The sequence below is a fragment of the Notolepis coatsorum genome (genome assembly GCF_963971535.1).
Source record: "Notolepis coatsorum genome assembly, chromosome: 2".
Lineage (NCBI taxonomy): Eukaryota > Metazoa > Chordata > Actinopteri > Aulopiformes > Paralepididae > Notolepis > Notolepis coatsorum.
Genome location: NC_140166.1, coordinates 6,692,796 through 6,719,771, shown reverse-complemented (window position 1 = coordinate 6,719,771; position 26,976 = coordinate 6,692,796). Strand labels below are relative to the sequence as shown.

Here is a 26,976-nt window from a genome sequence, read left to right as displayed (position 1 = left end):
TATATCTCGCACGTGCTACAGCAACAGCGGTCTGTGCGATGGATGGATTTACTTCAGTAGCACTGGTGCGATAGGGATTCGGTTCATATAGATACTCTTATTTTGAAAATCCTGTAGCGGGTCTCATTTCTGCCCACGCGCAGCTCCAGCTAGGCTCCGAAAGCTAGCAACGTTCAGGTGCATATGATAATCTTATTTTGAAAAAACTCTTGTGACAACTCGACGAGTCATATCCGCCCTATCCGTGCGCCTTCTGCAAGCAGAGCAGCGCGTTGGTCGGTTGCTGCGTTAACACAGCAGTGCGCCTACACGTCCCGAAATAAGTCTGTGGTGTTTTTTTCTTCTCGCAACGGGTCAAATGCATCTACATGCTTTGCACCGTCGCCATTCCTTTATGCGCACATCGCCCGAAATTAACGTTTATGTACCATTACAATCACTACAACGTTAGCAAGCTAACAAGCTAATCCTGATCACAGGCAGAGCCAGCAGACACAGTGTGGAAAGGGAAATGGGGGGGCACTCTCTCCCCTTCCCTGTGTGTGTGTGCGTGCGTGCGTTTGGAAAGATGATGAAGTCACTAGTCAGGACAGGAGTATATTATAGTAAACTGAGGATGGACAGATAATGTTGATATTCAAATAAACAAGTTTCGAGAGGAGTGGAAGTTTGAAGACAGACTAGACTACAATATGATGCGGGGGTGGTGAGTTGAAACAGTGTGTGTGAATGAATGAATGAGAACTTTATTTAACAGATTGCAGAATGGGTACAGTACAGTATGGCTCAATACACACAATTGTTAAGGGGATGCAGACCTGAGAAAGACGTTTGTCTTGTTTACATCAGGGTCCCCCATTGTGTGTGTGTGTGTGTGTGTGTCCCAACCGACCCCACTTCTATGTTTCAATAAATTATTTGCATTTAAAACTATTAACGCTGACTCATTCCTTCAGTCCACTCAAAATTATGCTAATATTCCTTATGTTGTTTATGATATTAATTGAAAATAGCATATGAGAGTATCATAGTAATAATAACACATGGCGATATACTAAATGACAGCCAAACATGGCACTGCAACTAAATAACACAAATACAATAGGCACATTTGTGACTGTTACAAATATAACAAGTTTTATACTTGTGCTACAAGATTTTGGCCTGTGCTACAAAACTATCAACCTCTGTAGCACCAGTGCTATGTGCAAAAAAAGTTAACGTACAGCCCTGCAGTAGTATATTATAGGGTGTAGGGAGGGAGTCTGTAGTATATTATAGGGTGTAGGGAGGGAGTCAGTAGTATATTATAGGGTGTAGGGAGGGAGTCAGTAGTATATTATAGGGTGTAGGGAGGGAGTCAGTAGTATATTATAGGGTGTAGGGAGGGAGTCAGTAGTATATTATAGGGTGTAGGGAGGGAGTCAGTAGTATATTATAGGGTGTAGGGAGGGAGTCAGTAGTATATTATAGGGTGTAGGGAGGGAGTCAGTAGTATATTATAGGGTGTAGGTAGGGAGTCTGTAGTATATTATAGGGTGTAGGGAGGGAGTCAGTAGTATATTATAGGGTGTAGGGAGGGAGTCAGTAGTATATTATAGGGTGTAGGGAGGGAGTCAGTAGTATATTATAGGGTGTAGGGAGGGAGTCAGTAGTATATTATAGGGTGTAGGGAGGGAGTCAGTAGTATATTATAGGGTGTAGGGAGGGAGTCAGTAGTATATTATAGGGTGTAGGGAGGAGGGAGTCAGTAGTATATTATAGGGTGTAGGGAGGGAGGGAGTCAGTAGTATATTATAGGGTGTAGGGAGGGAGTCAGTAGTATATTATAGGGTGTAGGGAGGGAGTCTGTAGTATATTATAGGGTGTAGGGAGGGAGTCAGTAGTATATTATAGGGTGTAGGGAGGAGGGAGTCAGTAGTATATTATAGGGTGTAGGGAGGAGGGAGTCAGTAGTATATTATAGGGTGTAGGGAGGGAGTCAGTAGTATATTATAGGGTGTAGGGAGGAGGGAGTCGGTAGTATATTATAGGGTGTAGGGAGGGAGTCTGTAGTATATTATAGGGTGTAGGGAGGGAGTCAGTAGTATATTATAGGGTGTAGGGAGGAGGGAGTCGGTAGTATATTATAGGGTGTAGGGAGGAGGGAGTCGGTAGTATATTATAGGGTGTAGGGAGGGAGTCTGTAGTATATTATAGGGTGTAGGGAGGGAGTCAGTAGTATATTATAGGGTGTAGGGAGGGAGTCAGTAGTATATTATAGGGTGTAGGGAGGGAGTCAGTAGTATATTATAGGGTGTAGGGAGGAGGGAGTCGGTAGTATATTATAGGGTGTAGGGAGGGAGTCTGTAGTATATTATAGGGTGTAGGGAGGGAGTCAGTAGTATATTATAGGGTGTAGGGAGGGAGTCAGTAGTATATTATAGGGTGTAGGGAGGAGGGAGTCAGTAGTATATTATAGGGTGTAGGGAGGGAGTCAGTAGTATATTATAGGGTGTAGGGAGGGAGTCTGTAGTATATTATAGGGTGTAGGGAGGGAGTCAGTAGTATATTATAGGGTGTAGGGAGGGAGTCAGTAGTATATTATAGGGTGTAGGGAGGGAGTCAGTAGTATATTATAGGGTGTAGGGAGGGAGTCAGTAGTATATTATAGGGTGTAGGGAGGGAGTCAGTAGTATATTCTAGGGTGTAGGGAGGGAGTCAGTAGTATATTATAGGGTGTAGGGAGGGAGTCAGTAGTATATTATAGGGTGTAGGGAGGGAGTCAGTAGTATATTATAGGGTATAGGGAGGGAGTCAGTAGTATATTATAGGGTGTAGGGAGGGAGTCAGTAGTATATTATAGGGTGTAGGGAGGGAGTCAGTAGTATATTATAGGGTGTAGGGAGGAGGGAGTCAGTAGTATATTATAGGGTGTAGGGAGGGAGTCTGTAGTATATTATAGGGTGTAGGGAGGGAGTCAGTAGTATATTATAGGGTGTAGGGAGGGAGTCAGTAGTATATTATAGGGTGTAGGGAGGAGGGAGTCAGTAGTATATTCTAGGGTGTAGGGAGGGAGTCAGTAGTATATTATAGGGTGTAGGGAGGGAGTCAGTAGTATATTATAGGGTGTAGGTAGGGAGTCAGTAGTATATTATAGGGTGTAGGGAGGGAGTCAGTAGTATATTATAGGGTGTAGGGAGGAGGGAGTCTGTAGTATATTATAGGGTGTAGGGAGGGAGTCAGTAGTATATTATAGGGTGTAGGGAGGGAGTCAGTAGTATATTATAGGGTGTAGGGAGGGAGTCAGTAGTATATTATAGGGTGTAGGGAGGGAGTCAGTAGTATATTATAGGGTGTAGGGAGGAGGGAGTCAGTAGTATATTATAGGGTGTAGGGAGGGAGTCAGTAGTATATTATAGGGTGTAGGGAGGGAGTCAGTAGTATATTATAGGGTGTAGGGAGGGAGTCAGTAGTATATTATAGGGTGTAGGGAGGAGGGAGTCAGTAGTATATTATAGGGTGTAGGGAGGGAGTCTGTAGTATATTATAGGGTGTAGGGAGGGAGTCGGTAGTATATTATAGGGTGTAGGGAGGGAGTCTGTAGTATATTATAGGGTGTAGGGAGGGAGTCAGTAGTATATTATAGGGTGTAGGGAGGGAGTCTGTAGTATATTATAGGGTGTAGGGAGGGAGTCAGTAGTATATTATAGGGTGTAGGTAGGGAGTCTGTAGTATATTATAGGGTGTAGGGAGGGAGTCAGTAGTATATTCTAGGGTGTAGGGAGGGAGTCAGTAGTATATTATAGGGTGTAGGGAGGGAGTCAGTAGTATATTATAGGGTATAGGGAGGGAGTCTGTAGTATATTATAGGGTGTAGGGAGGGAGTCAGTAGTATATTCTAGTATATAGGCAGAGATTGAGGATATCCACAACTTTCTGAAATCTGTCCCTCGTCTTCTCCAGGTAAAGCACCCCCCAACCTGGCCCAAGGAGTGCCCCCCCTACTGGCCAACCAGTATATCATGGGCCCCGGTGGACTGCTGCCTGCCTACCCGGTAACGCTGTCGACCACTAGTTGGTTATTATTCCACACCTTCTTGTATACTTAGTTATTGACGGACTTAAATATTTCCTGGATCACTTAAAAGTATGTACACATACCTTATCAATACATATCTTAGTCATGGTTCATACACACAACACTCTAGTCTGACCGGTCAGACCCATGAAATATGACCTCTCCCTTGGGTCTGAATGTGGCACACCGGCAAGTCACTTTACCTTACTGTGGTGATCTGTTGCTCTCAACATCAAAATCCTGGTGCTCTAGGGGGCTTTCACACTAGCCATTCGGGGTCGAATCAGAGCACGATCACACCAAAATAGGGTGTGATCGTCCCTGATGAGAACGCTCCCCCCCCCCCCCCCCCCCCCCCGGCCCCGTCCAGAACCTGGACCGCTGGAATAGGTGGTTTCGGGTGCGCGCCAGTGTCCCAGACAAGGGAGCGGGGGGCGTGCAAGCTTACTGTAATGCTTTCATGCTTGCTTGAATTTTGGGCAGATAAAAACATACAGCAACAACTGGACAATACCCACAAAAACGATATTTATGGGCAATTTGGCGAGTTCAGACCTCAACCAAACAAGCATGTTGAGCCTCACGGCTCAGTGGATGAAAACTTCGAGATGAAGCCACGTTACAAGCACAAGACTTCCCTGGCTCGCATTAGGCCTGGCAATTTTTTTTGCTATGCCATTGCTATGTCTATACATTGGTTTCTTGTTCGAATGCAGATATCCCTGATACAAACTTAGCGTGTCGATGATGACTGCGTTTATAGTAGGTTCTGATCCGACATGACGTAACTCGGAACACTCTGAGACACTGACCCACATTCACCGGGATAATATATCATCCCAAAAAATAATGTAAGTGTATCGGGGAATTCCCTCAGGTATGAGGCTTGAGAAGTTGACGTCACATTTCTGGGGCCAAGCCGCCGTTTGTGAAGGATCTCACCCATTGATTGTGTTGTTGACCAGTCGGGTCTTTGGGTTAAAAGACATTGTTGGTATATCCCAGTACAACAAGGGTACTGGGAAACTAGTCTAGGCTTCTTTTCAGTTTGATGCTGTTTTCTAGCTTAAAATCTCTAGCCATGTAAAATCATAACCTCTCTGTAACGGTCACTGTGTCACATGTAAATGGATATTAGATTAAAACGTACCCGTAAAGTGCAATAGTGATATACAATGTACTGGTGATTTAAACTGAGTATAAAATATATACATTTGTCCTACTGAGTAATATATTGTAGCCAACTTCTTATTTTTTCACCTTTTGTTTGCTCATGCTTGCTTTTTAAAGCATCACTAACTCAAAAGCATAGTTCTGTTTTAAAACTGTAAAGGTATGGTATAATATCACCCACCCCTAATTTTAAGTGTAATCTTCAGGGTAATGGGGAGTGATTTCTAGAAAGGTCTTTCCTCTTCTCTGCATGTGGCCGTGTCCGTCTGAAGTGTGTCATGTTGCATCTTGTCCCGTGTCCACAGCACATCTACGGCTACGAGGACCTGCAGATGCTGCAGTCTCGCCTTCCCATGGTGAGTTAGCCGGCATCAACATTTAACACCCAGAATGATATGGCGAGGGCAGCCCCGATGGTGGAACAATGGTGGAACGAACTTCCCACCACAGTTAGGACAACAGAAACCCAACCAATCTTTCGACCGTTGACTAAAAAGACACTTCTTCAATCAATATCTGACATCTTAAAAAGAAATTGAAAGAAGGGGGAAAAAAAGAACCTTCTTACCGTCATGCACTCTTCCTAATATACTAACATACACTCAACACTAGCACTCAAGTCTGAACACTTTGATGAACATTGTTAAATTTCCCTCTGGATGAATAAAGTATTTCTATTCTATTACTCAGCTGATAGAGTTGTACACTTTCTACTGACTTGTCATACAAAACTTGTAAGTGGCTTTGGATAAACTTGACTTACTTGACTTAATCCTCTTTCAACAAGTAATCACTTTATTTTTCTAGATTTTCATACATTGATCACAGTTTTTATTGAATCCGTTTGCATGTTTATCACGAGGATCAGTTTATTTTGGTATTTATTTTAGTTATATTAGTATTTAATGGCTATAACCGAGACCCGAGTACTGTATTTCATGCTTCCATGTCCCATGGGAAAATTACAATAAATATGACTGACTTTTGACTTGATTTGAGAATCGATTTGAAGTAGAATTTTATCTCCTTACATTTTAACAGCTGGAGATGATGATGGTTACAAGCACATATCTTAATTCATCCTCCGTGGAATTATTCATATTTCTGAATCTCCAGCGACACAACCTTACCTGAATGTAACCTGAGCAATATAGGTTACATTAAAAACAAACCAAAAGATAAGTGTCAAAATATAGTGAATTTTCTCTCTCTCTCCCCCTCCCAACCCCACTATCTCTCTCTCTCCCCTTTCTCTCCCACCTCCTCTCGCTCTCTCTCCCACCCCCTTGCTTTCCCTCCCTCCCACCTCTCTCACTTCCTCCCTCCCTCCTCTCTTTCTCTCTTTCTCCTTCTCTCTTTCTTTCTTTCTTCCCCCCCCCCCCCCCCCCAGGACTACTATGGCGTGACATTCCCTGGCCCTACACCCACCATGCCTGGTAGAGATGGCCTGGCCAACAACCCTTACTCTGGTAAGCCACGTTATTCTTTATTTATTCAGGAATACAAGACATGGTACACATTAGTACTTATTCAGGAATCACAAGACATGGTACACATTAGTATTTATTCAGGAATACATGACATGGTACACATTCATTAGTTTTCCATTGATCAGTTGTGGTCCTTTTCCACAACCCCACCCTATACTGCCTCTGTGCCAAACAACATACAAGGGAAATTAAATAACGTAAATAAATCGGTATACAATATTGCACCAAAAGTATAAACTCTTTACACAAACACCCACCTCTATTCCCTAGGTGTGTACTACCTGCACATTCAGTAAAGGAAGTACATGGTCGGCTGGGGGAACATATACATTTCGAATCATTTGCTTTAAATTGTGCATCTTTCAGTGTATGTCTGAAGATTTTCACTAAACACTATTTCTAGTTTACCTCCCGTCCTGCAGGTGTCTCTAGTTTACCTCCCGTCCTGCAGGTGTCTCTAGTTTACCTCCCGTCCTGCAGGTGTCTCTAGTTTACCTCCCGTCCTGCAGGTGTCTCTAGTTTACCTCCCGTCCTGCAGGTGTCTCTAGTTTACCTCCCGTCCTGCAGGTGTCTCTAGTTTACCTCCCGTCCTGCAGGTGTCTCTAGTTTACCTCCCGTCCTGCAGGTGTCTCTAGTTTACCTCCCGTCCTGCCGGTGTCTCTAGTTTACCTCCCGTCCTGCAGGTGTCTCTAGTTTACCTCCCGTCCTGCAGGTGTCTCTAGTTTACCTCCCGTCCTGCAGGTGTCTCTAGTTTACCTCCCGTCCTGCAGGTGTCTCTAGTTTACCTCCCGTCCTGCAGGTGTCTCTAGTTTACCTCCCGTCCTGCAGGTGTCTAGTTTACCTCCCGTCCTGCAGGTGTCTCTAGTTTACCTCCCGTCCTGCAGGTGTCTCTAGTTTACCTCCCGTCCTGCAACAAGTCAAAATGCTCGCTATATGCAACCAGCTCCACTGTCTGTGTGTACTCGAGTAGCCTCCAGCTACGGCCAGGATTCTCCGGCGCTGCAGCTGGACCCTATTGACTATATTCAGCGTGCCCTCAGCTCGAATACGCATCGACTCAGTGTTATAAGACATTGATATCAGGAGCTATCTGTAGCTATTTAGTTTAATGGGACGTTTCGTTTTGAACAGTGAGCTAACGCGAGCTATCATGCACTACTAGACTTGCTGAAGCATTTGTTGATATCAGTAGCTAGCCGGCTGGCAGGCTCACCGAGGTCCCAGTGTCCCACTAGAGACTAGTGTTTACAACAGCCACGGGTGCGGGAGGGAGGAGGAGGAGCAGCAGACGCCGCAGCTCTCTCCGTGTGTCTGAGTTCAGTTCAGTTCGGCTCACTATAGGAGGTCGAACGCGTCGAAAATATGAAGCAATACTAACTTTACTTTTCTTCATAGCTAAATGAATCAGACAGTCAGCCAGTCTATCAGAGTGAGTGCTCAGTCGATTGTTCCCGCTGATCATACCTGCTGAGTGCACACTGCTCAGCTTGCGTGAGTGACGTCATCGCGTCATCACACGCCTTGGATAATTTAGGAGTGAAATGCGAATGCAAGGCTTGAAAGCACTACTCGCAAGCCCGCCCCCAGATAATATTTACCAATCGCAACGGCCAATTAAAGGGGCAATTCGCGATCATCTCGTCGCAGTGTACAGCCCTGTCCCGATATCAGCTGAGCGGAAGTGTCGATGATGACTGTGTTTATAGTAGGTTCTGATGCAACGTGACGTAACTTGGAACACTCTGAGACACTGACCCAGATTCATGCCAGATTCTGTTTCGTTTTCTTATTTTGAGTGCACTGCCCCTTTTATACGTTTTCTATGTTTTTGAGCAAAATTCAAACAAAAGAATCGTACACGAACATTTCAGATTTTTGGTTCCTTAATTAAATGCATTATGTCATATTTTTTATTATGGCCATTATCACATATTCCAAAATATTTATGATATCCTTCTCACCACAAATATTGATATGTGATTCATTTAGATTAATTAATTATAAAGCCTGTAATTAATTGGAGAAATTTTTGTAATCGCTTGACGGCACTAATTTGATTCAGTGTGACTTCTGTTTCTACCGCAGTCAAATGGGGAAAAGTAACTCAAAACGACAATCTCAAATCTATGCAAGTATTGAATCGAGAATCGATTATGAATAAATTTATCAAATCGTGACCCCAAAGTATTGAAATAGAATCTTATGAGATTTCCCGAATCGCGCGCCCCTAATCTGTATTTTCATATTGTCTTAATACGTTGTCTCTGTTCTGCTCGATTCCCCAGGCGAGGCAACCAAGTTTGGCAGGGGTGACTCCTCGTCCCCGGCTCCCCCCACCAGCCTGTCCACAGGTGGGGTTCAGTCTCAGCCCCAACAGAACCCCCAGCCTGGGAACCAGGGGCAGGCCCAGAGCCAGGGCCAGCAGACACAGAACCAGGCCTTCCTCAACCCCCCTCTGCCCCCCGGCTATGGATACACTGGTAAGGACAAAATCATACCCACTTTACACCAAGGACCTGGGTTAAACACTGGTTATTGAATCCAGTGGAGAGCTGGCTTGGTTAGCATTCCACCAACACCTTTATCTGTCCAGATATCACCTGAGCAGAAGTGTCGATGATGACTGTGTTTATAGTAGGTTCTGATCAACGTGACGTAACTTGGAACACTCTGAGACACTGACCCAGATTCATGCCAGATTATCAAGCCATTTCTTACCTTTTTGAAAAAAAAATGGTGCATTGAGAAACCAAGTGCTCCATTGTACTGAGTGACAGCAGATATTACTTGTTGCCAGATGCCTGTTTTTGAGTTCCAGCTCAGAGGTTGGAGCTGGAAAACATAACGGTTCCATAGCATGAAGTCTTATCTACAGTACAAGTCCAAAGTTTATAATAATCCCACGGAAAATGAGGTGTTCGTAATGTGTGTCCCGGCGTTAATTCACCATGATTATCCAAAATGGCCGTCCGCTTCCATTTATTCCGAGGCTCTAGTCAAAACAAAGCACTTCCTTGGCTTCTTCTACCCCTTTCTCGTTGCAATCAGCCCTTGCATGGGATAGCATTGGCTCCAGAATTTCATTGGCTACAAAGGTGGTCAATTATTTTCGCCATCAGCAGTGACTGGTCCGCTCAGGGCCCGGCAAAACCGGACGTTGTCACCGGTCTGAATGGCTTGTCAAATGAAGCTCGTCGGATGTTTCGTCTTGTAACTCGAGACTGGAAGCATGCAATAGCTTGAGTAGGGTGATGATCGAAAGGCGGCAAATTCAACTTTCCAACAATGTATTTGTTGATCGGCAAAAACGCAGCCCGGAGCCGACAGACGAGGGCAAAGTGCTGCGAAGTGTGCGCGTGCCGAACATTAACACTTTCAGTTAATAGTGTCTAATACGCCCGTCGCTTATCAATGACTTGCTTGCAGTCAACATTGTCGAAACGGATTGTTTTTTCATCAGTACATTTCCGTTTTATACCATTTTGAAAAACGCTTGTTTTTGAAAATGTCCAGGAAAAAAGAGATTCCACAGGAATCGCCCTTTACTGGAATACACAAAAAACTGTCATTTTTCGGCCTATTTATGAATAGTTTTCAAATAAACGCTAGTTTATCGATAGTATATGTGTACTTATGCACGCTAGAGAAGCGGGCTGAAAAATCTATTATCTATTTCCTGATCAACACACACACACACATACACATATAGGGCCCACGTTGATATATCTGTGAAAAAAGCTCTGATTACTCCAAGACTGGTCAAATTGATTCCTTACCTCAGATGTTCTCCAAAAAGATTATTCCAATTCCTGATCGCCATTCCAAATATCGATCGTGTTTATTGATCCAACGCTCGGTGCTCGAAACACATATTCCACGCTGTTCTGAGGGACCACAAAGACTGCAATCGGCTCGGATTACATGCCTGAGAAGTAAAATGTGGATTCCGGATTTTCTTTTCCCCATGCATTTCCATTGACTCCATTCCAATGGGTGCATTATCATCCGGGAGACGATAGGGGTAGAGAGTCCCAGTGGTAACGTGAGGCTAGATTGATGAAAAATGAATGGAAATCGCTAATAAAAAAAATGACTAATAGCGAGATTTCTCGTCCTTGGCACTGAACCGTTGGCACTCAAAGTGTTAACAGTTTAAATAGTCTAAATAAAGGTTTTCAAAATTATCTTCAATCCAATAAATTATCACTTTTATACAAATATCCATGAAAACAATAATCCATTAAAACAAGGGATATTGACCCACAAACCCTGTAGCCCAGGGCTATTCAACTGGCGGCCCGCGGGCCAGATCCGGCCCGCGGGATGATTCTGACCGGCCCGCCAAAGATTACATGATAATAAAAAAAATAAATAAAAAATAAAAAAAATAATTTTTTTTTTAATTTTTTTTTTTTTTTACTTTTTTCTTTTCATGTCAACGTTAACACGCACAGTTTAGCCAAAAGTCACTCAATTAATGACAGATTTCATTGATAAATTGAGGGAAAACTTTGCAAGTCGATTTGATGAATTTGACATGTCCAGAGAATTGATGCATTTTGTGAGCAACCCATTTGCCAATGTAGCTGCTATTTCCACAAAAGGACAAGAGTTCCTTGCATCACTTCACATTGATGAAGGTCTCCTGCAACTTGAAATAATTGACATGCAAGCATCATCTGCTCTGAAGCAGGCACTTGAGAATGAATCCACCACAACATTTTGGATAAAGTGTATTCATGTCAAGACATTCCCCAAAATAAAAACGCTGGCAATATCTGTGCTAACAATGTTTGGCTCAACATACACCTGTGAATCCAGTTTCTCTCACATGAATGCCATTAAAACAAGCAACCGTGCCCCTTGACAAATGAGCATTTGCATCACTGTTTGCGGGTAGCCCTCGGGACTTATTTTATTTGGAATATAATGACTTTATACGCAAAAGTAGCCTAGTTTTAAGTAAAACTATTATAAATCTACATGCCTTGATGATGTCATTCTTTTGTTTTGTTGTCATTCTTTTGCCTATCAATTGTTTTTAAGCTCAATAAACTCTGACCGGAAGTTCTGTCATTGGCTGGGGGGGGTAGCTTAGGATGATTCCAAGGGCTGGGGGGGGGGGGGGGGGGGGGGGGGCATTTTTTTATTTATTTTTTTAAACTAGACATCACTCACGTGTATTATTGATGCTCTCATTGGCTGCGTTTACATGGACAGTTTATTCCCCTTTTCATTCGGAATTAACGTTAAATCCTATTTAAAGTTATCATGTAAACATCTGAAAATACTTAATTCCGAATGAAAATGGCCATTCCGAAATAAAATCCATTCCGATGTAAGTGGCCGGTTTATTCCGTTTATCATTCCGAATTAAAGCTTTTTCTGTCCATGTAAACGCTTTTTCGGAATTAGTTCCCCCCGGTCTTTCTGCGCATGATCGCGCATAGGCTACAGTACACATAGATGATCGCGAACAGGGGCACATATTGTTCCATAGCATACGCCTTCAGTTGATCATGACAAATCCTCTCTTACCTTGACGATTAAAAAGCCTCCATAATTTAGTAAATAAAGCTGTAGCCAGCCAGCTAGTATTGATGCTATACAAAATGCTATCCACAAAATAGCTACATAGCTAACCAACTAAATACAATGGTATCCTGAGGTAACGTTAGATACAACGTTTGCTAGTCGAAATGACTGGACACACACAGGGACAAGTTAAACATCAATCAATTAATTTATTCCAACAGGTAGTTTGAGCTGCATGTGAGCCGCGGTCTTTCTCTCCTCTCCTTTGGAAACTAATGATGATACGTAACGTTAGCTAGAAAAAGCACAGAACCGGCCGGCAAAAGTCAAGCTGCTAGCAACAGACACTATAATACTTCCGTCGGGGGATTTTCAAAATAAAAGAGCGACGTCTAAAAGCACCGTAAATAGGTTTATTTTGTACATTATCTAACGTTAACACGAACCTAAACTAACTTTAGATTAGTTTAGGTTCGTGTAACGTTAGATATTGTAAAGAATAAACGTATTTACGGTGCTTTTAGACGTCGCTTTTATTTTGAAACCCCCCGCCCGGAAGTAAAAATTATGCTTATTTGTCTGCTTGTTATCAATGGGTTGCTACATACGGGGTACAATGTTATATAGGCTGTGCGTCGATGTTGCAGAAGCATAAAGGCCTGCAACACCTTTGCTTTGTCGATGTTGTGGTGCAGTTGCTTTGAAGTTGCTGTAGCATTTAGAGGCCTTTAACGTTAGCAGAATAGACACACCGAGAGTCTGGTTAATGTTGTTTGGTACGCTAGCACAGTAGCTGAGAATACCGGTCGCAGCTGGTTTGTTTACTTCTGGTAAACGTAATGACGTTAACATCCTGTTTACGTTTACCCAATCAGAAGCCTTCCCAACCCCAAACCTTACGATGACTCGAAAACTCCCGATTAGACAGTGACTTTCATGTAAACACCTTGTCGGAATTAAGATTTGACATGTAAACTCGCATGATTTTTTTTTACATCCGAGTGATTTGATTCCGAAGTTATAATTCGGAATTAAAAGTCACCATGTAACCGCAGCCATTGATACTATGTTTGTTTCTGATGTGTGTGTGTGTGTGTGTGTATATAGAGAGAGAGGGGGGGCTTTGGTAGACTTGCATTGGTCCATTCATTGAAGATGAACGCAATGCGACATCCTTTACTAGGCTCACCCACCAACAGTGCAGGTGCTGAACTGCTGATCCGAATGTATAGGTAAAAACCATATTATGCGTTTTCATCAATAAAAAAATGGCCAAACAAAATTCCGCTCGCGCGCTTACGCACGCTCGCATTCACTGGGGGCCTACAAATAAATTCTTTCATGGGGCCCAGAATCTGGAGCTACACCCCTGTGTGTATGTAGGCTAGGCCTGTCTGCCCCCCACCCCCCTGATGTTTGAGAGTTAAGAGTGGACAATAAGTGCTAATAAGATGCTGTGATTTGCTGTTGTTGCACAGACATGAAGCACTTTTTCATAAGCTCAGCTGCACTATAAATGTGTTTTTTTGTTCAAGTGTTGATGTTAGAATGTTCAGATGCACATCATGCACTTTTTTGTTTTTTATTTTATTTTTATATTGAAATGTTGAAGAGGAGATGTTGCAGTTGTTGCACAGTCATAAATGAAGCACTTTCTGCAGGAGATGTTGCAGATGTGGCACATAAATGAAGCACTTTTTTTTGAAAAGTATACTACTTTTGCAATGTAGTTAAATAAAAGTTGTGAAAATGTGGTTGCGTGTTGTGTCAAGTATACATATATTTATAGCACGGGAGGCGCCGTGGCAGTCCGGCCCCTGGCCCCTTGGGTTTCTGACAATGTGGCCCCCTGAACAATTTAGTTGAATAGCCCTGCTGTAGCCTACCGTAATTCCTCTAATAGTAACCCCGGCTTGTATTTGTTTCAACTGTAGCGGGTACCAGGCTTGTATTAGGAGGAGGCATGTATAAGAGAGAGGCCTATATTTCTAATTTTCAAACGGATCATAATGAATAAATCAACATTTTGTGTCAGTTTGAACCCAGTAAAATGTACTGGGTTCATTTATTGAAACCAAGTACTGTATGAAATAGTAAACAGTGCAATTACAGGTGGTCACTGGTAATTTCAACGTTTTCAAAGTGAAATCAAGTAACTAGCTCAGTATGCAGCTCAGTATATTAGTAACCCGGCTTGTATTAGGAGGTCGGCTTATAATTGCTTAGCTCAAGAGCGCACCCGGCCATTAATAGAGACCCGGCTTGTAATTGAGACCAGGTTACTATTAGAGGAATTACGGTATATACTATGCTGGCATGCCCAGGGTACTAATGTTGAATCTTGTAATATATTTACCTTACAGGTCTGCCATACTACGCTGGCATGCCAGGGGTGCCCTCTGCCTTCCAGTACGGCCCCACCGTCTTCATGCCTCCAGCCTCAGCCAAGCAGCAGGCCATGGGCCTTGCTAACCAATCCAACCAGTATCACCAACAGCACCAGGCCAGCTACGGACAGCATGCCTATGGTATGGGGAGTGGCAGGGAGGGGGGAGCAGGGGGTGTATGATACAGGAAATGTTGATACAATAGAGGGCTTTGATGTACAAAATTGAATGGTCACAAGAACTGAATTCTTCAGGCGAAACGCATCGGTTAATTTTGAGATTAGTCCTGTTTTTAATTCACTTTCAGTGAAGTTACCTTAACTAGCACTTCTGTCTCCCTTGGTATTTTTATTTTTTTGCCTCTTCTACTCTCACCTCCCCTCCCCACCTCGCCCTTCCTCCCCCCTACTGTCCTGTAGGTTTTGATGACCTGTCTTCAGCTCATGGAGATTATAGTAAAGGAGGATATGGAGGTTCAGCCCAGACACAGGCCAAGACGGCAGGCAGTGGCCCAGGCAAAGGTATATATGACGTGTGTGTGTGTGTATATATATATATTAATTTCATTTCATTTTTATTTGTTCCGTTAATGGTAATGCACAGTTCCATAAAAGTATAATCTTATAATTTCATAATCATATATATATTAGGGCTGTCAGTTTATCGCGTTAATTAGATTAATTAATTACACAGCAAATGATCGCGTTATGAAAATTAACTCAAAATTAATTACAAAAAAATATATATATATTTTTTTTGATAATTTTCTTTTTTATCTCATTCATTCCATAAGAACGTAGAATACACATTTACAGACTTTTTTTTAATATGGTCCCACATTTGCATGTTCTTGGTATCTGATTCTAGGGACATCTATGGATCTCAGGGAATGTATTCCCAGTGTCAGAAATACTGTGTCTGTTACTAGGCTTGAGTAAATTGTAATGAACCAAATGAGAATATCAATAAAACAATTTTAAATTCTTTGACTGTGAATAACACCATGCTCAAATTGACCAGACCTGAAAATCTAAGCAAATTAATAGATGGAAGATGATTAAACAGAAGGTTTTGTAGATACAGTATACTGAATTCTGCCATCCGGACACATGCAATTTGAAATATGATTATAGAATATAGAATATCAGGCATAAAATGGTTATGCGATTAAAATGCGATTAATTAGATTAATTAATTACAAATCCTGTAATTAATTAGATTAATACTTTTAATCGCCTGACAGCACTAATATATATATATACACACTCCGAGACAGGCAGACTATACACAGATGCATACAAATTACATTGACTCGCGCATCCTCTCAACCGCAGAGGAGAGCTGGCTTGGTTAGCATTCCACCAACACCTTTATCTGTCCAGATATCAAGTTGATGATGTTTATAATAGGTTGAGGTCTGATCAACGTGATGTAACTTTGAACACTGAGACACTGACCCAGATTCACTTGGATTATCATGCCATTTCTCACTTCTTTTTTTTGTGCCTTGAGAAACCAAGTGCTCCATTGTACTGAGTGACACCAAATCTAACTGGATGGGTTGATCAGCACTCTGGGTGTTTTATTATTATACAAACATTTTTGAGTGAACTGCCCTTTTTAAGATGTGGTTTTGAGCCGTCAAAGATGAAGAAAAAAATATTATATTCTCCTTTGGTTCATTACAATTTACTCAGGCCTAGTAACAGACACAATATTGACGCTCAACGGATGTTTCGTCTTGTAACTTGAGACTGGAAGCATGCAATAGGTTGAGTAGGGTGATGATCGAAAGGCGGCAAATTCAACTTTCCAACAATGTATTGGTTGATCGGCAAAAACGCAGCCCGGAGCCGACCGACGAGGGCAAAGTGCTGCGAAGTGTGTGTGTGTGCGTGCGTGCCAAACGTTAACAGTTTAAATAGTCTAAATAAAGGTTTTCAAAATTATCTTCAATCCAATAAATTATCACTTTATACAAAAATCCATGAAAACAATAATCCATTAAAACAAGGGATATTGACCCACAAACCCTGTAGCCTATATACTACCCTGGCGTGCCCAGGGTACTAATGGTGTACTAACTAAGTACTAATGTTCTCTCAACCGCAGAAAGACAACAGACTTGAAAACTTGCATGAACTCATGTAAACACAAATATTTAGTTTGTTATCCATTTCCTGTTTCGACTTTTCTCATTCTATTTTTACACCTCTCGTCCCTTTTCTCCTCTTCCCTCTCCTTCTCACCCCCCCCTCCCCTTTCTCTCTCTCTCTGTATCCCTCTTTTTCTTTCTCTCTTGTGTGTCTCTCTGTCTCATTTCCATCTCTGTAATTTTCTCTCTGTTTCTCTCTCGGTCTCTTGTCTCGCTCTCTGTCTCTCTGACTGTCTTTGTCTCTGTTTCTGTCTCTTGTCTCGCTCTCTGTCTCTCTGACTGTCTTTGTCTCTGTTTCTGTCTCTTGTCTCGCTCTCTGTCTCTCTGACTGTCTTTGACTCTCGCTCTCTCTCTCTTTGACTCTCCGTCTGTTGACTCTCTCTCTTTGACACTCCGTCTCTTGACTCTCTCCCTCTCTGACTCTCTCTTTGACTCTCTGTCTCTCTCTTTCTCTCTGTCTCTCTCAGCTCCTGGTCTATCAGGCTCTGGTAGCGGTGGCGCAGTCCCTGATATGGGAGCATCAATCTACAGTAAGACCCAGGTCAGTCTCCCATTGGTTGGTTTCCAATGTGCCTATAAATCATCTCTTAGTGTAAACTTTGTTTATGGGAAACATGTCAGTTCACCGCGTGGGCTGCAGTACACCGCAGAACCACTAGGTGGCTGTTCTGCGTTGTGTTGTTCAAATGGCTATATGCAGGGGTGCAGTCGTAATATGGACGAAGGCCAAACGGTATCCTATTATTATGCAAAGTCTAGGCACTTATCACCTAGACTTTGCATAATAATAGGATGCGCGCACTTCGAAGCCCAAACGTCGTTTGACCGCGTGTGCCCAGCACTGCACCCCTGGCTATATGTAATATGTTCCATGGTTTATGTATTTAATCACGATTGATAATGGTATGCTCCAACCAATGGTATGGTCGGATGAAATGGTAAATACAGCCCAGGGCAGCGGCCAGCTCTGCACTGTCCATGTCAGCGTGCGTTGATTGGACGCAAAGTTACGTTTTTGGTCAGCTGATGTATATAACATTGACCTCTGACCTTTGGATAAAAGCGTCAGCTAAATGACTAAATGTAAATGTAACCGTTCTTGTTTTCCTCTCTTCCCCTCCGTCCTTGCTTCTATCTTTCTCTCTCTCTTCTTCCTCCCCTCTCTCTCTCGTCCCACCCTCCCAGTCGTTTGATAAGCAGGGCTTCCACACAGGAACCCCCCCTCCCTTCAGCCTGCCCTCAGCCCTGGGCGGCACAGGGCCCCTGAACCCCGGTGGGGCCCCTGGCTATGCCCCGGCCCCCTTCCTCCACATCCTGCCCCCCCACCAACAGCCACACTCCCAGCTGCTTCACCATCATATGGCACAGGACGGACAGGTACGCACTAGTTTACAACTAGGACACAGGACGGACAGGTGGGCACTAGTTTACAACTAGGACACAGGACGGACAGGTACGCACTAGTTTACAACTAGGACACAGGACGGACAGGTACGCACTAGTTTACAACTAGGACACAGGACGGACAGGTACGCACTAGTTTACAACTAGGACACAGGACGGACAGGTACGCACTAGTTTACAACTAGGACACAGGACGGACAGGTACATACTAGTTTACAACTAGGACACAGGACGGACAGGTACGCACTAGTTTACAACTAGGACACAGGACGGACAGGTACGCACTAGTTTACAACTAGGACACAGGACGGACAGGTACGCACTAGTTTACAACTAGGACACAGGACGGACAGGTACGCACTAGTTTACAACTAGGACACAGGACGGACAGGTACGCACTAGTTTACAACTAGGACACAGGACGGACAGGTACGCACTAGTTTACAACTAGGACACAGGACGGACAGGTACGCACTAGTTTACAACTAGGACACAGGACGGACAGGTACGCACTAGTTTACAACTAGGACACAGGACGGACAGGTACGCACTAGTTTACAACTAGGACACAGGACGGACAGGTACGCACTAGTTTACAACTAGGACACAGGACGGACAGGTACGCACTAGTTTACAACTAGGACACAGGACGGACAGGTACGCACTAGTTTACAACTAGGACACAGGACGGACAGGTACGCACTAGTTTACAACTAGGACACAGGACGGACAGGTACGCACTAGTTTACAACTAGGACACAGGACGGACAGGTACATACTAGTTTACAACTAGGACACAAGTACGCACTAGTTTACAACTAGGACACAGGACGGACAGGTACGCACTTGTTTACAACTAGGACACAGGACGGACAGGTACGCACTTGTTTACAACTAGGACACAGGACGGACAGGTACGCACTAGTTTACAACTAGGACACAGGACGGACAGGTACATACTAGTTTACAACTAGGACACAGGACGGACAGGTACGCACTAGTTTACAACTAGGACACAGGACGGACAGGTACACACTAGTTTACAACTAGGACACAGGACGGACAGGTACGCACTAGTTTACAACTAGGACACAGGACGGACAGGTGGGCACTAGTTTACAACTAGGACACAGGACGGACAGGTACGCACTAGTTTACAACTAGGGCACAGGACGGACAGGTACGCACTAGTTTACAACTAGGACACAGGACGGACAGGTACGCACTAGTTTACAACTAGGACACAGGACGGACAGGTACGCACTAGTTTACAACTAGGACACAGGACGGACAGGTACGCACTAGTTTACAACTAGGACACAGGACGGACAGGTACACACTAGTTTACAACTAGGACACAGGACGGACAGGTACGCACTAGTTTACAACTAGGACACAGGACGGACAGGTACACACTAGTTTACAACTAGGACACAGGACGGACAGGTACATACTAGTTTACAACTAGGACACAGGACGGACAGGTACGCACTAGTTTACAACTAGGACACAGGACGGACAGGTACGCACTAGTTTACAACTAGGACACAGGACGGACAGGTACGCACTAGTTTACAACTAGGACACAGGACGGACAGGTACGCACTAGTTTACAACTAGGACACAGGACGGACAGGTACGCACTAGTTTACAACTAGGACACAGGACGGACAGGTACGCACTAGTTTACAACTAGGACACAGGACGGACAGGTACGCACTAGTTTACAACTAGGACACAGGACGGACAGGTACGCACTAGTTTACAACTAGGACACAGGACGGACAGGTACGCACTAGTTTACAACTAGGACACAGGACGGACAGGTACGCACTAGTTTACAACTAGGACACAGGACGGACAGGTACGCACTAGTTTACAACTAGGACACAGGACGGACAGGTACGCACTAGTTTACAACTAGGACACAGGACGGACAGGTACATACTAGTTTACAACTAGGACACAGGACGGACAGGTACGCACTAGTTTACAACTAGGACACAGGACGGACAGGTACGCACTAGTTTACAACTAGGACACAGGACGGACAGGTACGCACTAGTTTACAACTAGGACACAGGACGGACAGGTACGCACTAGTTTACAACTAGGACACAGGACGGACAGGTACGCACTAGTTTACAACTAGGACACAGGACGGACAGGTACGCACTAGTTTACAACTAGGACACAGGACGGACAGGTACGCACTAGTTTACAACTAGGACACAGGACGGACAGGTACGCACTAGTTTACAACTAGGACACAGGACGGACAGGTACGCACTAGTTTACAACTAGGACACAGGACGGACAGGTACGCACTTGTTTACAACTAGGACACAGGACGGACAGGTACATACTAGTTTACAACTAGGACACAGGACGGACAGGTACATACTAGTTTACAACTAGGACACAGGACGGACAGGGACGCACTAGTTTACAACTAGGACACAGGATGGACAGGTACGCACTAGTTTACAACTAGGACACAGGACGGACAGGTACATACTAGTTTACAACTAGGACACAGGACGGACAGGTACGCACTTGTTTACAACTAGGACACAGGACGGACAGGTACGCACTTGTTTACAACTAGGACACAGGACGGACAGGTACGCACTAGTTTACAACTAGGACCAGTGTTGCGATGCTCATATCAACACTGGTTGCACGCTCGCTAATGGCGTGCGCGCGCTCCCCCGCATGCGCATAAATGTTCCCTCGCATAAGGACAGACTAAAAACAGTGCCTAATTGCCTCTACGAATGGAATGTAACAGCTGACGACCGGCGGTATTGATATGCAAAGTAGCCAGGTGGGTACTGCGAGTTGACTCATCAGTTGAGTGCAGCGCATTCCTGTGTGCATGCGCGTACACACGCTTCTGCTCACAAAACTGCAACCTCGTCCCATGAGCAACGCATCACTGACTAAGACACAGGACGGACAGGTACGCACTAGTTTACAACTAGGACACAGGACGGACAGGTACGCACTAGTTTACAACTAGGACACAGGACGGACAGGTACGCACTAGTTTACAACTAGGACACAGGACGGACAGGTACGCACTAGTTTACAACTAGGACACAGGACGGACAGGTACGCACTAGTTTACAACTAGGACACAGGACGGACAGGTACGCACTAGTTTACAACTAGGACACAGGACGGACAGGTACGCACTAGTTTACAACTAGGACACAGGACGGACAGGTACGCACTTGTTTACAACTAGGACACAGGACGGACAGGTACATACTAGTTTACAACTAGGACACAGGACGGACAGGTACATACTAGTTTACAACTAGGACACAGGACGGACAGGGACGCACTAGTTTACAACTAGGACACAGGATGGACAGGTACGCACTAGTTTACAACTAGGACACAGGACGGACAGGTACATACTAGTTTACAACTAGGACACAGGACGGACAGGTACGCACTTGTTTACAACTAGGACACAGGACGGACAGGTACGCACTTGTTTACAACTAGGACACAGGACGGACAGGTACGCACTAGTTTACAACTAGGACACAGGTACGCACTAGTTTACAACTAGGACACAGGACGGACAGGTACGCACTAGTTTACAACTAGGACACAGGTACGCACTAGTTTACAACTAGGACACAAGTACGCACTAGTTTACAACTAGGACACAAGTACGCACTAGTTTACAACTAGGACAAAGGACGGACAGGTACGCACTAGTTTACAACTAGGACACAGGACGGACAGGTACACACTAGTTTACAACTAGGACACAGGACGGACAGGGACGCACTCGTTTACAACTAGGACACAGGACGGACAGGTACGCACTAGTTTACAACTAGGACACAAGTATGCACTAGTTTACAACTAGGACACAGGACGGACAGGTACGCACTAGTTTACAACTAGGACACAGGTATGCACTAGTTTACAACTAGGACACAGGACGGACAGGTACGCACTAGTTTACAACTAGGACACAGGTACGCACTAGTTTACAACTAGGACACAAGTACGCACTAGTTTACAACTAGGACACAAGTACGCACTAGTTTACAACTAGGACAAAGGACGGACAGGTACGCACTAGTTTACAACTAGGACACAGGACGGACAGGTACACACTAGTTTACAACTAGGACAAAGGACGGACAGGTACGCACTAGTTTACAACTAGGACACAGGACAAACCGGTACATACTAATTTACAACTCGGACAAAGGGCGGACAGGTACATACTAGTTTACAACTAGGACAGATGGTAAATACTAGTTTATTGCTAGGACAGTCAGGACAGACGGGTACATACTAGTTTACAACTAGCACAGATGGGTAAATCCTAGTTTATAGGTAGGGCAGACACAGGACGGGCAGGTACATACTAGTGTAAAGCTAGGACAGATGGGTAAATACTAGTTTATAGCTAGGACAGCCAGGTACATACTAGTTTAAGGCTAGGACAGCCAGGTACATACTAGTTTATAGCTAGGACAGCCAGGTAAATACTAGTTTATAGCTAGGACAGCCAGGTAAATACTAGTTTATAGCTAGGACAGCCAGGTACATACTAGTTTAAGGCTAGGACAGCCAGGTACATACTAGTTTAAATCAAGGTGTACTTGGTAGAAAATGGTTCCTAAATTAAACAGTTCACAATAAGGTCTGTGGATTATCTTGTAACCATGTCATGAACAGAACGAAGCAAGACATTTTTGGTGCTTTTGAGTAGAAAGTCAAACTTTATTGCCAAGCATTAAACTAAGCTATTTGTATTGGCTTTTTGTTAGCAAACCAGGTAGTATCTTCAACACATACATCCAATGTGGCGCCAACAAATCCAAAACGAGATCCAGAGTATAATGAATTAAAGAATAGGTTTATTTGAAGATTCTCAAAAAATTTAAGGAACTGGGCAAACAACATCAGAACATCAAAAATAAAGATTGCAATACTCAAAAAATATACCAGGATCCCCACACTGATGTGGCTTAAAGAAAAGGCACCCTAACCACCTTAACCAATCATTTGACCATTCTCTAGGCCTCCTCTACCTGGCCATTAACTCAATGGACGCCAAGGGGGCGCTGTAATGCAATGAGGAGAATGCCGTGTTTGCGAGTGCTAAAACTATATGAAATATTATAGCTATAGATCTAATAAACACGTCGATTGTCAGTGAGTTTCTTCCAGTCAACATGCAAAAAACAGATAATCTTTTCACATTTATTGATCCAACGTTATATGTCCAAAACGCATAATCCACGCTGCTCCCAGTCTCCCCAGTCCATGCGTTATAACGATACTGCATGCCCGAGAAGGAAAACCTGGACCAGACTTCTTAGATCAGCGTACAGCCCAACGGGGAGGGATTCCAATGATGTGCAATACCGGCCGGAAGGCATTAGGCGGCGGTACTGGCCTTTTGCGAGCTCAGACCCATTCCCAATGATAACATCAGGCTGGATGGATGAAAAATGAATGGATATAGCGAATGAAAGAAATAACGATTAAAACCCGACTTTTCTCGTGATTGGCACTAAACGCATGGCGAGTTAACCCGACTTTTCTCGTGGATAGCGCTGAATGAGTTAAGCAACCTAAAAATAACAGAATGGCTCCAACACTATTTGTTTACTTGTCTGTGTTCAGACCCAGTGGAGAGCTGGCTTGGTTAGCATTCCACCAACACCTTTATCTGTCCAGATATCAGCTGAGCGGAAGTGTCGATGATGACTGTGTTTATAGTAGGTTCTGATCAACGTGACGTAACTTGGAACACTCTGAGACACTGACCCAGATTCACTTGGATTATCAAGCCATTTCTCACCTTTGGGTGCTTTGAGAAACCAAGTGCTCCATTGTACTGAGTATGACAAGACGGACGGGTACATACTATTTAAAAGCAAGGACATACACAGGACAGACGGGAACATACTAGGACAGACACAGGACAGACGGCTAAGGGTCTAAATGTTTGGTAATACTGAGTCCGGTGTTGTCTTCCCCCCCCCCCGCAGGGCGGACCAGGGCAGCGCAGCCAGTCCAACAGCATGCAGCAGAAAACACAAGGCAGCAAGTCCAGTTACGGCAGCTCCCCCTACTGGGCCAACTGAGGAATGCGTCCCATAACCCCCCGTCCCCCCTCCATCAAGGCCCTGTGTGTGTGTGTGTGTGTGTAAACCTAAACAAGGATAAGAAAGAAAAAGAAGAAAAAACACACTTTCCAAACGACACCTAGAACACCCCGCGGGCCTCCCCCTCCTTCTCCTCCCCTCTCCTTCTCCTCCCCCTTCCTTCTCCACAGTCCTCAATACTTTTTTGTTTTTATAATTTTTGTTTCTCTCTCACCCCCTCCCGCCCCAACCTCTTTTTGGGAAAGAAATTTGGTTGTACTTGTAAGATATTTATGTATGTATTTATATATATATACTGTATATGTAATAGTAGGAACAATGAAATGTGGTTGCTGCATCTTTTTTTTTCTTTTTCGAAGGACATTTCTTTTGTTTCTTTTTTTCAAAACTGCAGGAAAAAGATGTTACATTGACATAAGAGAGAGAGAGATAAATGCTTTTAAGAGTGTCCTTGTGGAAAGCCGTAGCACTGACAATATGAGGACATTTCACGCATTGGAGGGGTGGAGGGTTTTACCATATTAATACAGTATAACTGCATTTCGGGTATTTTTTTTATACAAAACTTATCAGAGCGACCAGACTCGTCCCTCCAGACGCTCCTTGTTCCAGGCTCCACCCTGTAGGCCTGGGTCTCCCTGTCGACCTTCATCCTTTACTCCTTCTCTTCTTCTGTTTTCTGGCCGTGCGTTGGGCTGCTTCCACCCCCTCTCCCTGTGTCAGCCCCCCCTTACACCTATAACCTTCATAGACAGGCCTGCCCGTTCAAATTTTATATTTTAATTTAATTTTAACCCTCTTTTCCCTGGAAATAAAGGTTCTGAGCAGTTGGAATGATGACTGGTCTGAGTGTTTTATTACTGTTTTTGTGCGTTTGTGTGGTCATCAGTGTTGGGACTAACGCGTTACAAAGTAACGCGTTACAGAAACGAAGTTACTTTTTGCCGCAACTAGTACTCTAACGCATTACTTTTGAAATTCAGTAACGCTACTTACGTTACTGAATGGTTTGTTAGTTCGTTACTGCGTTATTTTTATGTAGATTCATAGCGAGCGTCCTTATTTCGCCTGCGTTTGTTTTGTTTACTGTAGACTGAAAGGCGCTATATAAAACGAAGTATTATTATTATTATTATTTCTTTCCGTAGCCTCATTCTGGTTTTCGCACTTCTGATTGGCCACTGACGTTCTGAAAGAAATAGACGCTCTCTACAGTAAACAACAAGAGGACGCTCGCTATGAATCTACATAATAAGAACGCAGTAATAATAACGAACTAACAAACCATTTAGCAACTACTTGGAGAGATAATTAATATACAACATGGAAACGAGATAAAGAACATGTTTGAAGGGCTGCTGGAGTCAACTGGACTAACGTTACATCTCGACCACCGCAGACTGGTGACGGTGAGTGCAATGTGTTCACTGAAACTCAAGATCAACGGATTTTGACTGTACGAAATCTGCCAGGGAATCTCATAATACTAATCAAACAATATAAATATAGTCCTTTCATGCACAATTGATATCCTAACTATTCTAACGTTGCAATGCTTTGATTGATATCTTAAACAACGCTGCAAGATGGTTATGAATGAATTAATGAATGGATGAATGAATGAATGAATGAATGAAAACTTTATTTAACAGATTGCAGAATGGGTACAATACAGTACGGCTCAATACATACAATTGTTAAGGGGATGCAGACCTGAGAAAGACGTTTGTCTTGTTTCCATCAGGGTCCCCCATTTTCAATTCATATAGACATTTATGACATACACAACATGATACATGACATTTATGGCATAGGGACATATAGGTATTTAGTACTGATACATTTGTGACATAAACGGTATTCAAATATACAGTACTGTTACCCCTAGATCCTGACAGAGTATATACATATGATGGGGAGGGGACTGTACATTAGGAGGGGGTGGGTGGGTGGGAGAGAAATATACATACAGCGGGGAGGGAATATATAATGAAACACTCTAGACCACATTGCTTAGCAGAGTTCGGTGATGTGAATGGAAACTGTCAAGTTGATCAACCGATTTTGAGTATATGGGGCATGGGACTTGAGCAATTTTTTTTTTTAATTTTTTTTTAAATAACTAAATAGTTACTTTTCACAGTAACTCATTACTTTTGGGTGTAAGTAACTTGTACAGTAACGAAGTTACTTTGAAATGAAGTAACTAGTAAAGTAACTGAGTTACTATTTTTCAGTAACTAGCACAACACTGGTGGTCATGCACCGGCAATCTTTTAGACAATGAACCATTGTCTAAAAAACCAGCTCATGTATTTGCAGTTGTAAAGTAGAAACAAATAATTAGTTGTTTGAATGTACACATTACCAGAACGTACTCAACCTCTGCTAACTATAAATGTGCATAACCTCTACCTTCTTTAACTATGAAAGTACACAACACTCCCAACTAACAGACTTGTATTGTTCTCTCTGAATTATTATAATGTTAACACATTAATAAAAATCCAATCCCTGAACGAATATTGACGCTTAGTCTAAGATTCGAAAGGACTTGAGTCTAAGATTGGAAAGGTTACTAGACATTCAAAACTAACAATGTTATCTTTTTCATCTAACA

The 26,976-nt window shown here is 43.5% G+C and overlaps 1 protein-coding gene across 3 annotated transcripts in view; it reads left to right on the top strand.

Annotated features, from left to right (window-relative positions):
- Nucleotides 1-25,184, top strand: part of LOC311223915 (ubiquitin-associated protein 2-like) — a 112,314-nt gene extending 87,130 nt beyond the window's left edge. For all 3 annotated transcript variants that reach the window (XM_084308684.1, XM_084308683.1, XM_084308685.1), the window contains 9 exons: nt 3,946-4,037; nt 5,539-5,589; nt 6,624-6,702; nt 9,009-9,203; nt 14,622-14,786; nt 15,065-15,166; nt 17,268-17,341; nt 17,986-18,177; nt 24,240-25,184. In XM_084308684.1, coding sequence (XP_084164810.1) covers nt 3,946-4,037; nt 5,539-5,589; nt 6,624-6,702; nt 9,009-9,203; nt 14,622-14,786; nt 15,065-15,166; nt 17,268-17,341; nt 17,986-18,177; nt 24,240-24,335 — 1,046 coding nt within the window. In that variant the 3' untranslated portion in view covers nt 24,336-25,184. The remainder of the gene's footprint in view (nt 1-3,945; nt 4,038-5,538; nt 5,590-6,623; nt 6,703-9,008; nt 9,204-14,621; nt 14,787-15,064; nt 15,167-17,267; nt 17,342-17,985; nt 18,178-24,239) is intronic.
- The last annotated feature ends 1,792 nt before the right edge of the window (nt 25,185-26,976 follow it).